This window comes from Sturnus vulgaris, chromosome 5 (assembly GCF_052056855.1).
Source record: "Sturnus vulgaris isolate bStuVul1 chromosome 5, bStuVul1.hap1, whole genome shotgun sequence".
Lineage (NCBI taxonomy): Eukaryota > Metazoa > Chordata > Aves > Passeriformes > Sturnidae > Sturnus > Sturnus vulgaris.
This window is the reverse complement of record NC_142247.1, coordinates 49,032,087-49,047,695: the sequence shown is the minus strand read 5'-3', so window position 1 is coordinate 49,047,695 and position 15,609 is coordinate 49,032,087. Positions and strand designations below refer to the sequence as shown.

Below are 15,609 nucleotides of genomic sequence, written 5' to 3'. Positions count from 1 at the left end.
ATTTTATTTTCCTCTGCAGAATAAAGTAAACATGGCATACAAATTTACAGTGAGACTTGTCAACAAACACGTAAGATCATGGCTATTAGGCTGAGCATAAACTTTCTCTTATATTCAATTTACTACTACTGCAATAAAACTGTCATCAGATTGAATAGGGTTTTATCCTGCATCAGCGATAAAACAATAAATTCCATTAAATTGGAAGTGTACAATTTTGCTGTATACAATATGCCATTGTTCTCTTGCTCTCTTGTGAGTTATGAAAATTAAAAAGCTATGCATAGCATCATGCTATAGCTTCCATGTTTTGACATATAAGTAGGGATTTTGTCTGGGTAGTTTGAGGCATATAGTAATTGATGATTTACGGGGTTGTTTTTTAGTGTGAAAGATAGTATGTTTCATTGCAGTGAGGACCTGAAATCTCTTAATGAACATTTGAACATTTGTTTGAACAGAGTGGATGGAAAAAGCCCAAACACTAGTTCCACAATTTTTTGTGGGGGATGAAAAGCAATAGACAAAATAGGGGGAAAAAAAAAAAAAAAAAAAAGTCTGTTATGTACTCCAGCATAGGGGGAACCAAAATAGTTAATGGGAATGCATTAACTTTAAAAAGAAGGCTTCAAAAAAAAAAAAGGCTGCCCCTTTCCCAAGAAATTCAGTCTATTTTTTTACAGTTCAAGAAACCAGAAGCCATTGGAATTCACATCTCACCTTGGAGATGAGAGTACTCAGCTTTAGGGGTCCCTTGCTTGTCCAGTTTGTTTTCTTTAGGTGAATTGATAGGCCACAGGAACATAACAAATGGCTTCCTAGGGCAGCACTCAGGAGTGTTCTGACATGAGAATTGTGTCTTTTTTCATGGTGTTCAACATTGGCCATTTCCATCCCTTCATTTTGAAGTACCTTCTCACTTGCAGTTCTTTGATGTTACACAATATATTGCAGTGTGTCCACACACGCTTAATTCAATGTGCTCGACATGTAGCATATGAAATACAGCACTTAAAAAGTCTATGCTGAATAAAAAATGAATAATGTATTGATATATAGTACATTTCATTTGCTAAGAAGTATAAACTTCTATTATTCTGCCTCTGCAGAACCTAGAGATGTCTTTCACTTTTCATATGTTGCAATTCTGAAAATATATCTAAGTGCCAGTAAATAGGTGACCTGACCAGACTTTGTTGGACTGAGCCTCCTGTTTTTTGTTTGCCATGGTCTGCTCCATGATGTGTACGTTCATTAGAGGTGCTGCAGGGCTGACATCTTCCACAATTAGTGCTCATGTATAATGAGATGCAATGCTGACAAGGACTCTCTTGTTTTCTATAGTTTCACTGAGAGGCCTTTTCCTTCTTCTTTGGCACCAATCCATTAAAGCCGTTGCACCATGTTCAGCTGGTGGCTGGGGTTGAAAATAATTTTTAACCATTAAAACTTTGCTTGTGTATCATCAGCTCCACCTCTTGGAGTAATTTGGCTTTTGCAGACCCAGTATATTGTTCATAGGGGAATTTCCTCTGGGAATATAAGAAGTCCTGAGGCAGTGCCCTAGTAAAAGCATCTGGCTCAATTGCTTTGTCCTACAACTTCAGTGCTTGATGAGTAGCAAAGTTTAATTATTAATTACTTTGCCAATAATTTGGGTTACATTGTCCTCTAGTGGCTCATGTAGATAACTGCCCTGCTGGCAAAATCTTTTTGCCTTGTATTTTTAAATCGTCTCATATTCTTTTCATACAAGTTTGCCAGATAAAAAATTTGCTTCTTGCTGGCATGGTATCAGTGCAGCAAGATCTCTATAACTGCAGATATTTTGCTTAATAAATGAGTATTTTAAATTGTTCAAAATAACAATAGGATTGTGAGACGTTAATATATTTAATCAAAACATTTGATTAAAATGAATATATCCTTTATTCTAACAGTAAAAGAGAATAAAATAAATGTGATTTTTTTTCTTTATAGTTTCAGGACTAGTTCACTTCCAGAAAATACACAGAGGTCTTATATAAAGGAAATCAGAATAGCCCTCCACATATCTTGTGGCTACTCATTTGTAAACCTCTGCAACACTGTGTTTTGGGCCTGTGGAGTGGAATCAGCGCCTTTCCTGGCAATCATAGAAAGCACTGGAGTGCTATTGCAGCTGGGTGTTTGCTAGCATAATGCAGATGTTTGCAAGTAGGAAGAGGGATCTGAAGTGTGGAGAGTAACTCCTGGGTGTTTGTAGTGATAAAACACACATTTACTGTTGTTTTGAAAAGGTGATGCCTTATTCTGTAATGTGCTGAGTTGGTTTTGCCTGTATCAGAGCAGAGGGATTGCTTCCAGTAGATACCTTGGCCCTGGCCATGGGAAGTGTGGCAGGCAGTGCTTGGGCAGACATGGGATGCTCTAACTAGTGAGTCTTGCTTTTTCCTGCTGTTTCTTCCTTGATGAAATGCCATGAATAAGGACAAATAGAGGCTGCAGTGCAGAAAGAGTTTCTCTCTATGTATGAAGAGGATAATGATAGATGGTTCTATTTATATCTCCAAGATTATGTAGGAAGCAGCAGTTATAAATGGTGAAGAAATGTGGTATCTCTTTTAAAGAAATGGTGGTGCACTCCAGCAAGGTGACAGCTCATGTTTTCTGTTGCAGTTTGCAATGACAGGAGAGACAAAGGAGTACTCACATGTTGCAGAATTAATTTTCAAGGCTTTTTCAAGCTACCCTGCCTTGTAGTCTATCAGGGAACTACTGTATCAGGATTCTGTAAAAATTCCTTGTTCCTGTCCTCCATTTCTGGCCACCTTTTTCATTCTTCCCTTTTAGAATCACAGAATCAGAAAGTGGATTGTGTTAAAAAGGACCTTAAAGATTGCATAGTTCCAACCACCCCACCCTTCCATGAACAGGGACACCTTCTGCTAGACAGAGTGCTCAAGGCCCCATACAGCCTGGCCTTTTGGGGGGGCCCTCCTTTCCCTCAGCAGTGTCGATGGCAGAGGCAGTTTGGATCATGAGCAGATCTGTCCTGGCTGCTGCTGGTGGTGGTTTCATCCCAGTGAGGTGCAGGCAACGCCACTGGTAATGGCTCACTGAGCTCTTCTGGGATCCTATCAGGGTGTCCTGATCCTGTCCTCCCTCTCCCAGGGCTCCTGGCAGTGTTAGATGGATGTCAGCCAGCTCATTCCCTGGGCTGATCAAACTCAAACGCTGGGAGAGTTGCAGAGCAGCTTAATTTATCCTTGACACGGTGGAGTTGTGCAGTTGGTGTTGTCCCCATACCGCCTAAGACTGGCACACACACACCCACACCGGCCATAGCTGCGATGCAGCTGTGCTGGCAGAAAGAAAAGGTATAAAGGCAGCCTGGGAGTATAAAATGCCTTCACCTTTGGAAATCATCTGTGGTGTTGCTCTTACAGTTTGCTCAGAGGTTTATTGGGCAGTGATGGATGCAAGGATATTTACTTTTATCTAATGCTCTGTGACTCTTCTGCTAACAATCTTTTCAGATGTTTTCAGTTAAGAAATCAGGTAGTTTCTTTCCTCCTAGCAACTAATTAAGTAGGGTGGTGGTTTTTAGTTTGCTCTAACAAAAAGGTTTAATTTTTAAAAACACTTTTGTCAAGCCTTGCCTCAAAATACTTTTCTTTTCATGCTTTGCAAAGCTCTTTTCCAGGGTTTTGTAATTATTTAACCAAGATGCTAAGTGAAGCTCTGTTTATCCTTAATTCAGAATTCTTTCACATACCAGAGAGTGAGTGATGCAGATTGATTGATTTAGAGCTCCCTGACAACAACTTCTGTTTAAACATTTGGCTTTTTTTTCAGGTATCTATCTTCCACACCGGAATCTTTTACAGAAACTCATTAGTGCTTCCCAGGTGTGCTCTCTCTGACATCCCAGCAGTGAGGTGGCTCTGCCTCATCAGTAAGGTCTCTCCACTGGCTTTGTGGCAATGCTTATGATCCTTTTGCAGGAAAGGAGATGTGATCGACCATGGCCATTTCTCTTAATCAGACAAATGCAGTCTTCTCTTCAAAGCAAGGCAAGAGGTTGTTCCTCCCAACCAGCTCCCAACAGTATTGGTCACTGTTCTCCTTCCAGCTGTGTGTTAACTCCATCTTTCTGTAGTCTTTTACATCATGGTTATGCCAGCAGAGTCTTTCCAGAATAACCTGACCCTTGATGTCAAACTCAGAGCTGGAATCTGATGGGATCGATTTCTGGTGAAACTTATCCCCCATGTTTTCCCATAAGGTTGTCTGGGCACTGTATGCACTAATGGGAAAGACAAAATAGTGACCTTGTGTGTTCCCAGAGTGCTGGGTGTGATCCTGCCCAGCACAGCCAGGCGTTTGTCAGGCTTTTGACAAGTGCTTTCCACTCTGTACCTGCCTGTAAGTCTCTCCAGTGCTTGCAGATCCAAATATGAGTGCACCTTGCTGCCTAGCAGATGTCTTAGGAGAATAGCTGTCAGTACTCACTGCTTTTTGTGTATGACTTTAAAATGCATCCTTCAGTGGAAAACAGGTGGTAATTTTATTTAAATCCTGATATACTGTAGAGCAATGAAACTAATGAGATATGCTGCAGCCTTTCCAGAGTTTCCATTTCAATAAGTGTCTAAGCTTGAAACTGTTTTAATCAGGCTTCTCTATCAGACATTCTCATTTCTGCATTGCCAGCACCCACCTGAAATTATTGCTTGGCCTCAAATTAATAAGTGATGGTGTTTTGATGTGCACTGTTAAATCACTTCTATTTCAGGATTAATTTTTGTTTGGCCTTTTCTCGAGGCAGTGTTCAGCATTAAAGTGGCTGTGCATTAACTGTAACGCACCCGTGTTTTCTCTCGTCAGAATAACGAAATGGTGGAACTGCAGAGGATACGAATGAAAGATGAGATTCGAGAGTACAAGTTTCGAGAGGCGAGACTGCTGCAAGACTACACTGAGCTGGAAGAAGAAAACATCACTTTACAGAAACTGGTGTCCACACTGAAACAGAATCAAGTAAGCATAGAAAGATTTAAGGCACTGTACTGTAAATTCTCACTATCTTCTCTAATTTCCATAATGCAATCCAGCAGAGCACTTTGATAGAAGCTACTTGGTATGTTTGGGTTTTTTTTTTTTCTGGTTGGGTTTTTGCTGATCACTTATTCTAAAATGGTGTTACTGGCCATTTTTGGAATATGAGGAGGCTGTTACCTCAGTTTTGAAAAATTGTGATGGAATATTTCATTGCAGAACCATAGAATCAGAGAGGAATCATTAAAAGAGCTAGAGTTGCCTATTTTTGCTTTATGCTTTTCCCATTCCTCAGGAGCTTAGTGCCCAATGGCTAGTTTTCCTTTCAAGTGAACAAAAAAGATTTGGTCTCCTGTCAGAAGAGGTAACTTGTGGTGATGAAAATGTAAATATCCAGGTTGGATGGTATAACACTTCCTGCCTTTTAGATGCTGTCTAGACCATCATAACTTCATAACATCTACTCCTTACCTGCTCTCAGGGGTCACAGCTCTGCACTGCAGCCTCTGGTTGTGTCCTGACCTATTGCTTGGTGCTCTTGGGGCTTTTGTGGAAGAGGCAGCCCTGTCACAGTTTCTGATGGCACCTGGGAACAAAGCTGCCTTATTCCTGCAGGAATAAGCAGTGCTATTTCAGCTCTCTTTTACTGCTTTTTTACTGCTCCAGCACAAATGCGATTGAAACACTTAAAACAACAGAGCTGTGCTGCAGAGAATACACAGGTAGTGGAAATGGGTGCATAATTTCCTTATGTATGAAGATGCCTAGTCTTTCACACTCCTGAAATGGAATTTATAGCAGATCATCTTTGTTGCCAGAGTTATTTACCCAGACAGCAAATTCCTCCTTTGAGGCATGGACTTTTTTCTCATCAACCTCATAGGAGATATTTTCACATTTTCAGGAAGTAAATGACCCCTTTATGGACTGTCCTAGTTTCCCCCTAAAATAAAATCTGTTTGCAAGTGTTTATATTTGTCATAATATTTCATTCTAACTGAAACCAAATGCCAACAATCTATGGAGAGAAAAAGCATTGCCACATTTTGGAGGACTTTAAAAATCAGTCATTTTGCATCACAGATCCATGCACTTGTGATTCCTAAAATTATGTTAATCTACAAGATACAATTTGAAGAGCATTTTATACTTTAATGATTGAATTTACAAAACCATATGTTATAAATCTCGGTGCTAAAATGTAATTATCTACATGTTGTGATTTTTTGTAGCTTTTTAAAGTAAGAGTCTATGAGAAGGTAACCATGGAGATATAGGCCCCTAGCTTTTATATGTATTTAAAACTGGAAAAGTGTTGGTTGTTTTGTTGGGTTCGGCTTTTTTTCATGTCCTTAAGTTAAACATAGCTACTTGATTGCATTTCATAATTTTTCCAGATGGACCTATTCTTCAGTAAGGAAAGATATTAAATTGCCAAATGTAGATTTGAAACTCTCATAGATTTTCCTTTTCTGTTTAAGAATGCCCAATATGACTTTGGGACTTTCTTTGTTGTTTGGTATGCTTCCAGTTTCTGGGTTTGAAGATTATGCCTTGGTTTTTAAGTTTGCCTTTCCAAAGGTTTATGAATCGAAGACTTTTGACAGGTTAATAAATATTCTGCTTCAATAGGAATGGTAGATATTTTTATTTTTGCCAGAATCTTATTTTAGTTTGATTAAAAGTCTATATATATATCAAATATTAAAAAATTCAATAGAATGCATTAAGTTTGCAGATAGTAATGTGTTTGAATTATGAAAGCATCAACTGCAAAAAATTGGGACTTTTTATGGAAACGTGAAAACTCAGTATTTTTTTCCCTCTTTCACCAAGCTATTACATTTTATTTCACCTGATAATGAGATTTTTTTTTCATCTAAAAATTAAGATGCATATGGCTAACATGATTAGAATTAAATTAAAAGAATCAAAGTGTCATCATTTTTACCAGGAGTGCTGGTCAAGTGTGGACATGTACCTTGACAAAGCAAGCTCTTCCTTTTCATTGCTATGGGGTTTTCCAACAGTGAAAAGGAAGACAAAGAAGGACAGCAAAGGGGAAGCATTCTGCAGTGGGGATCTCCTGCACTGTCTAGGTATTGCTGATCAACTGGTTTTGAGCTAGGCTGGGTTTTTCCAGGCTTTGTTTCTTGTGAGGTGAAATGGAGAGGACTGAACAAAGGAGTTGCCTTTAAAGGACAAAGAAGCTGCTTTTTAGCTCAGCTCACAATGCCCTTGGTAAAATACCACACTTTGATGTGGGATAAGAAGCTGCTCTCTGAGAAGGACAGAACAGTGAGCCCCTCCAGTGCTGCCAAGACGTGTCACTGGGGCACATTCCAGGTGCTGTGGTTGGAACAACAGATTCCTGTGTGCTCCAGAGGGACATCCCTACATGCCGTCCAGGGATTGTAGGGGGCTGAATGAGCTGTTTGCTGCATTCTTCCGGTAGTTTTCTAGCAATTTTGAGGCATCTTAGAGTTTAAACTGACTGCACAAATAGATTCCTGTTTAATTTTTAGAATTAAATGCCTCTGGGGTAATGGAGAGCCTTGTAAAGTACAGAGAAGAGAGTTGAGGCTCTTCTACTGTTTATCTTCCATCCATATTTTTGAAAACTACCAAGGTACTTGAGAGTATCTGTGCCTGAGTGACTTTATGTCTAGTAGGAATTGAGATACGAGGTCATCTTCGGAATATTTGCAAATCATAAATCAGGCTATATTAACCTAAGATCTATGAATACCATGATACACCAACATTGCTTATGGCAATTCATAGTAAATGTGTTGTTACCAGGACATCTGCTAATAAACAGCCTTCTTCCCATGAAATTTCATTGGTTATTATAAGTTGTTCAGAAAGTGGTTTTTTATTTCTGGAGTCTCACATGCTGAAAAAGTGAGCACTGGAATATTTAATAGAGTGAGCTCCACTTTCACTTTTTGTTCAGTCAGTTCTTTGCAACAGCAGGCAACATCTGGTATTCCAAACCATAGGTTCTCTAACACCTATCTCAATAGGGCTAATAAATGGCAGGTTTTCACAACTCAAGTTTTAGTATTATGAATGTTCTTTGTCTTGTCTAATTCAGGTTGAATATGAAGGCTTAAAGCATGAAATTAAACGATTTGAGGAGGAGACAGTGTTGCTTAATAGCCAGCTAGAAGATGCCATCCGGCTGAAGGAGATTGCTGAGCATCAGCTGGAGGAAGCTCTGGAAACTTTAAAAAATGAAAGAGAGCAAAAGAACAATTTGAGAAAGGAACTGTCCCAGTATATCAACCTCAATGATAGTATGTATAATAACCATATTAATATATCAGTAGATGGATTGAAGTTTTCAGAGGATGGGGGTGAGCCCAACAATGATGACAAAATGAATGGACACATCCATGGGCCTCTTGTGAAACTCAACGGTGACTACAGAACTCCCACGAGTAGGAAAGGAGAATCTCTGCACCCTGTCTCTGACCTCTTCAGTGAGCTCAACATATCAGAGATACAGAAACTGAAGCAGCAGCTCATGCAGGTAAGGGCTGAATTTAATGTCCTGGAGTGTTTAGATGTATCCTATGAACCCTCATGCCAGTTTTGCAGCGATCATTCCTGGTGAGGTTCTTGACCACATATGTCCATTTTCCAGACTACTGCTTTGGTGTTTCTTCATATCCAGGTTTTGTCAGAAATGTCCCTAGTAAACAGAGTAAACGTGCCTGCACAAAAATCAGTGTGACCTGAGCAGACATTTAGTGCAAAGAGGAGAAAGGCATGTAGATGCTGGGGTTACAGAAGGTTAGATTCCCTTTTTCCTGCTTTCATAATGGTAAATGTCCCTGAAATTGCAAATGAAATAAGGTATTCTTCAACATGACTAAAGCTATCTGGAAAAAAAAAAACATTAAATGTACAGACTTGATTATGCTCCTTTGTGAGTCAGAGGAAGTTTTTGCCGTTAAATTGAGCTCGAGCAAGGTTTGGCACACAGTCAGAAGAGAACAAAAGGGAGTGCTCCTCTCAGCAGCCGTGCACTGGGAGCATGTGGCCTGTTGGCTGTCACAGAGCACCCTTGTCCCACTGGCAAGCAGATGCACGGGCTGCAGGGGGTGCCTCGGGATGGGACAGCCAGCGTTTGTTCCCTGTGCATCCATGCCCAGCCAGAATAGGAGCCTGGGATGTGAGCCAGATGAAAACTCAAGCTGCCAGCCCCAGTGTTTACATCGTCTCAGAAGGGGTGCAGTGCCTGCTGCCCAAGCTGTCCAGCATCTCATCTTCAACAGCAGCTTGAAAGGTTTTGGCACCATCAAGAAAAAAACCCAGTCTTTTCTAGCTTTAGGCTTCTGAAAAGCATCTCTTCTAGTGAGAGGAAATGTGAACCCTTTTCTGCTTAAAATGTAAAAGGTGATTAGGAAGTAAAGTAGACCAAAACCAGCTTTCAATGCTTGCTAGAGAACAACAAATCCCTATATTGTCTGTCCTATTTGCTGAAGAGTTAATTGTTTTATTTATCTCATTGCCAAATTCACTGTAGGAAGTTTTGATCTGAGATGTGACATGGTGAACATGAATGATATCTAGTGCTTTGCACCAATAACTTTGACACAAAGAATACATCATTTAAGTATGAAAGCTTGAAATTTAAGATTTTATTTACATGACAAATTCTGTTAAATTTTCCAACTTTAAAGTATATACAGAGTGTATATAGTGTATATATATGCATATGTTCAAATATGCACCTGGAAGAACATATACATGTATACAATATGTGAACATATACATTATATGCAGCTTCTAATTTGATTCAGAAATATAATGTTAAAATTTTAAAAACACAGTTTCAAAAGAAATGCTTTGAAATGTTCACATATCAGAATACACTGGAAGTGTTTTAAACCATAATTTATAGTGAAATATATGCAATATAAATTTTGAGTGAAAGTTGCTTAGAAATGAAAAAGAAGGTTGCTTTGAGTATGCTTTTTTCTTGATTTTATTAAATACTGAGCATGATGATATAGCAAACTTCTACTTGAAAGATACTGTAATTATCTTCTCTGAGTTAAAAACTCATATCTCTTAAACAAAGAGGCAGCCTTCTCACAGTCACTAGGAACGAATTTAGGATCCTAAAAGAGAAGTTATAACTATTTTTGGTCATAGCATTTTTTGGTGCTAGGCCCCAGCACGTCTGTGCCAAAGGTAGCCAGCATAGTTTGGCATTTATATCCTGTTACAAGGTTCATGGTTTAAAAAGACAGACTAAACCTCAGTGAAAGCCTGATTTCTTTAAATACTGTAAAGACTCACTGCAAAATGCTGATGTTTTACAAAGTGATCTCCTTCTCTGTTGAGTTACATCAGTTCACGTCAGACAAATTAAATTTGGATCATACAAATTAAATGTGAAAAATTCTGCCAAAAGTTTTCCATGTGGTAGATGAGATACTTAATCAGGTTTTATAAGCTGACAAAAGTCAAATCATCAGCAAAATTGGATTTTTTTTTCTCTACAGTGTCTTTGCCATATGGTGTTCATTCAGCTGTATCTCAATATTTGGTACGAATTCCTCCTGTTTTCTGTGAAGAGGCTGCACTAGAACAGAGTTTCTGAAGGAACTTACCATTTATTAGGAGATATTTTTATAACTATAGAATATCAGGTTCTTTTTTAGGATAAAAGTAAACTTCAGATTTGCCATTTTGTAAGTGTGTCTGGCAAATTGTTTTTGCTCCTCAATCTTATAAAAAAGACTTCACTGAAACAGCGTGACAAATAGAATTCCTTCTACAGCTTTTGGATGCTGCTGCTTCATGGGCTGTGCTGCTCCCTAGGAGAGATTTAATTGCATCTATTACCTTTCCATAATATACCTACTGTGTAACAAATGTCTTGCTGGAAGTTTTCATATTTGGAGATTTTTTTAGAAAAGCTCAAAGCTTTGCACTCTTCCTTCTTGTTTGTTGTCCCGTGGAAAGAATTTTCTATATCATCTTTGAAGTCTAGGACTCCTTTTCTTCCCATGGTCATGTTTTCCCTTTGTCTGAGGCCAAAATCATATTTGGAAAACTTAGATTACATTATCTTAAAAAGGCAGAAAAATAAAAAGTCCCTGCAGCTCAGTTTCTGACACTGTTCTTCAGCTGCCTTGTACTCTTGTGACGAACACACAAAAGCTGAGATTCAGGGTTCTTGAGATGAGTTCACCCGTTAATTTGTTCCAGTCTCTCTGAGGAATTGTTCACTGAAATTCTGAAGTTGTTTAAAATAAAAAAAGGTGAGGACATAAATGGCTATGGTTAAATTGCTTTCCATAATTGCAAACTATAGATGCAAATTGGGAAGGAAATCTCCTCAAGCTGAAATCTCTGAAGGGAAGGATGCATCACAAAATAGGTACAGCTACTTTTAAATTGTTTTTATTTTCATTTTAAGAAGAAAAAAATCCTTACCGCAGCTACCAATTTCAGTGTCAAAAAAGTGCACCAAATGGACTGAAAAATACCTAGAATTGCCGTAAGTTTGCTGTGGAAATAAGAGTACAGTATTGTCTAGAAGAGGAAATACTATTACCATGTTTTGGAACAGCAGAGTTATTAATATGCAAAAGGTGTGCTCAGGACTGAGCTGAAGCTTTGGGGTTTTTCCCTTGGCAGTAGGAGCATGTATTTGTGGTTTTAAACAGAAGGGGATTAGCTTAATCCATTATTGCTGGTCCAGAATGAATAAAATTGAGTTGGTCTGTGTATTTCCTTTTGCCTGCTGTGCAAGTTGATAGATGGGTTTTTAAAGTTTAAAATGTTTTCTCTGGAAGGAATCCTTTCTGTTTGAAATGAGTGTTTCCAGAACACATTTATGTTCAGAAGAGAAATTACCATCAAGATCCAAATTAGCTCTGCTACAGTTTTTCTTCATGATAGGGTATAATGGCTCAGATCAGTAGTCCTGCATGATCAGTTCTGTCTGATTAATTTTAAGCAGGCACCAAAGCACTGTGCTGCTTTACCACAGGTGTTTTCAAAGGAAAGGCTTTATTATAAATAAATATTATTAAAAATAAATATTTATTTTTACATGGGTGCAATCTACAGTGAATTGGCTGCTTTGGTGTGAACATGCCCACAGTGGACCCATACACTTTAATAAGCCAACTGCCTTTGGTAATATGTGGTTCTTTCTTACCAATACGATTTCTCACTATAAGGTGAGATGGTCCTTTAATTAGCCAAAAACCAGATTTTTCATGCATATACATAGCTCACCTTACCAGCCTGAAGGAATAAATACCTTCATCTGATGAGGGCAGTGTAAGTAACACTGAAGCCTGCTATACCACACGGTAACAACTGGAGTTCAGCTGAAGGTTTCTATGGAGAGCAGACCTGGGGTAGGCAGCTCGATGAAAGAAAAAAGGAAAGCTGGTGAAGAGGCTCCTAATGGGCTGATCTGTGAGGGTCCCCAGGACAGGCCTGACCAGGAGATCTGTAGAAAGTGGTCACTTTTAAGAAGATGCACTTAGCAAAAGGGAAGTTTACCCTATTTTGGATTTTCTCAACAAGAGTGGGCTGACATGGGGACTGAGCAACAATTAGGGTGGCAGATGTACTGGGATAGCAACAGCAGAACAAAACATGGAGAAGGATACCAAGATACTTGTGGCTTTTGGGTGTCCTCTTCTGCAGTGACGATGTAGTGCCAAAAGTAGGACACTTCATATCTAAAGAGATAGACTCTTCCTAGATCATAAAATAGTGATGAGGGTTGGCCCTGTTTTTTTTAATTTTTAAGGCATCAGTCCCCTGTATACAAGAAAAGTAGGCTGATTTTTTTAGATGTTTTTATCACAGCTTCTATTTTTAGTTTTACACTTTCTGCCTGCAATTGATGGCAGATCCTAGTGGAGCCTGTCTGTGAAACTAAGGAGTCACTCTGTGTTCTGATGTCTTAGTACTTCTGAGCAGTAGCTGTGGCTCAAAAGCCTGGTTAAGAGGAAACAAGAGTTTGAAGCATTGCTCAGACAGAACATTTCATGAGATGGTATTAATACGTTCTCAGTTTCTCATAGGCTTTTGCTTTACTAAGATTTGTGGTGGCTAATTTGATTCTCTTCCACATACTACAGATAGGGAAGGAAAGTTCGTGTTTGCTTTTTCTTTTTTTTTTTAATAAGGTTTCTTTATCACTGAAAGCTTTAACTTTTCAGAATTAGTAATTCCACCACTCATTAAGGGAAGTGTCATTTTCACTGCATGTGCTGAGATTCTGCAACAGAGGGAGAAAAGAACAGTAAATCTGGTAGGCTTATGGTCTTATTGTAAAAGCCATGAAAGGAAAAAAGATCTTATCTCTGTAAGCATTCCTCTGCTTCCCAGTTCACACCTCAGAACAGGACAAAGGCACAGGGAAAGGTTGGAGCATTACACTTAAAACTTGGAAGTAATTCAGGGGTGTTATGATGAGTAGCAAATACCTGAGCAGATCAAACTTCTAAGTTTGTCTTGTTCACTTGCTTTGAAATTGCTGTGCATTAAAATTTCTAGAGGTGCCCTTCATGAATGTGGTGGTTTGTAAAGATTTCCTGAAATTTTTATCTGCCGAGACTTGGGCAGCCTCCTTTGAACCTGACAAAGACCAATCAGTGTCTGCTTTTTAATACTGACACATTGTTACACCAATGAGAAAGTTTATACGTCTTTGTGAAACGCACGTGTAAAGACGAAAAACGCCGGGAAAGCTCTCTTTCCCTGCCGGCCACAGTACAGGTAACAGCTTGGTCTGGTCCCTTCGTGCGACCGGGTCGGAGTGGGGGGCAGGGGGAGGCCCTTGGGCGCTGAGATCCGGGCTGCTCCCCCTTCCCCACAGCGTGGCAGAAATGCTGCCGCTGCTCACACCCCGGAGCAGCTCCGGGCAGGGGCCGCCCCCCTGCTCCCCTCCGGCCCGGCGGGGCTGTGCCGGGCCTGCCCGCCGCGGCCCAGCCGGGTTCCCCCCCGAATGGAATGCAGCCAAGCAACACCTCGCGTTAAGCGCCAATTAGTGTGTTCATGTGGTTTAGGGCAAATTTGGGAGGAAACTTCTGAATGGGGCTCCTCTAGGAAACAGATTCAAGTGGTCCCTTCTTCAGCTGGTTCGGGAAAATACTTCCTCGGAGGGAGGTGGAAAAACCTGTTTATTTAACGGGCAAAACACTTCCCAGCGCAAAAATGAGCAATACTAAACAGCAAAACCTCTCGCCGCTCCGAAGACGTGACAGATTTAGAAGAGTTCTTTCCGTGGGTTGCCCGGCTCACTCAGGCTGTTCTCAGTCTCTCAGGCGCTGGGAAATGCCGCGGCCCAGGCCAGGCCTGGTGGGCCACAGGTGTGAGCTCCCGGTGCTCTTCTGGGTTTTCAGTCCAGAGCAGGTTCAAACAGTTCCAAGAAAAAGGAAATAAAAAACCACAGTCCAGGGAGCTTCTCTGTCTCAGCTAGCCAGAAACTAACCAAGAGCCATGGAGAGCTCTGTCCTGTTGTCTACTGCAGATAATACAGTCTGAGAAGAATGCAGGGGAGCAGGGGCAGTCTCTGATAACAAACTGCACTTCTTCTCTCCTCCTTCACTCCTGGAACCAGTCTTAAGGCTGCAGAACTCAATATTCAACACAAACAGAACAGATGATTTGGGATACAGGTATTATAAAGTTACCCTAGGACAATGATGTCTTCTGTTGTTTGACATCCACTTTTCTCTGTGGATATATGGAAAGAAACTTACTAGGTCACAACCAGTGGGTTGTTAGTTACTCCACAAGTCCTGCTTTCTTGGCTTGAATTTAAACATGGATTTTGCTTACAGATAAGTGCTGGGATGGGCAGTGGGAGTTGCACACACTCAGTGTCCTGCTCAGTGTTATGTTTCCATGCAGTAGGTTATTTAATCAGTGATATACACAGATACTTTTTTACTGTATTTGCCGTAATGAAAGTGTGCAGCAGTTTGAAGATAAAAATGAGTATTGTGAAAGATTGATAGAACTGTTAAAGGGAAATGGAAATTCAAACTATTGAGAAATTACTTACACTTGACAGTGATGCAGTTTCTGTGTTCAGGGAATATATGCCTAACAAATCCTGTAGCATCACTCTACTTGATGAGACAGTTCTTGGGCATTTGTTAATTCTTCAGTGGGCAACACATAAAATTGTGACCTGGTGATACTGGAAGTTGTAACAGGCTGGGATTTCTTAAGCCTCTGAGAGTTACACAGTACCCTATAACTTAATTTTATGGTTTACATGTATATAGCTAAAATCTCTTGGAAGCCGTTGTCAGGAAAATTAATCCAGAAACACCAGAGGTTTATGTCCAAAAAGGAGACAGAGGAGTCCTTTTTGCTTTATTCGAATAAAGGGAGAGGCCATGGGACATTCCCCTGGGATCTCTCAAATTTTCGGAGGACGCAGCCTCCTTTTTATCCTATTTTCCCGGCCGCATTTCCCTCTCTCTTTCCCCATTGGCTGAGGTACTTGAGAGGCACAGACTTCCCGGAACGCCTGATACCTGAAATTCCCCTCTAATGTATAACCCTCCC

General features: G+C 40.0%; 1 protein-coding gene across 8 annotated transcripts in view; it reads left to right on the top strand.

The window, feature by feature from the left end:
* Positions 1-15,609, top strand: part of BICD1 (BICD cargo adaptor 1) — a 173,362-nt gene that overhangs the window by 116,139 nt on the left and 41,614 nt on the right. For all 8 annotated transcript variants that reach the window (XM_014881588.2, XM_088165692.1, XM_088165690.1 and 5 more), the window contains exons 3-4: positions 4,870-5,022; positions 8,138-8,575. In XM_014881588.2, the coding sequence (XP_014737074.1) occupies positions 4,870-5,022; positions 8,138-8,575 (591 nt within the window). The remainder of the gene's footprint in view (positions 1-4,869; positions 5,023-8,137; positions 8,576-15,609) is intronic.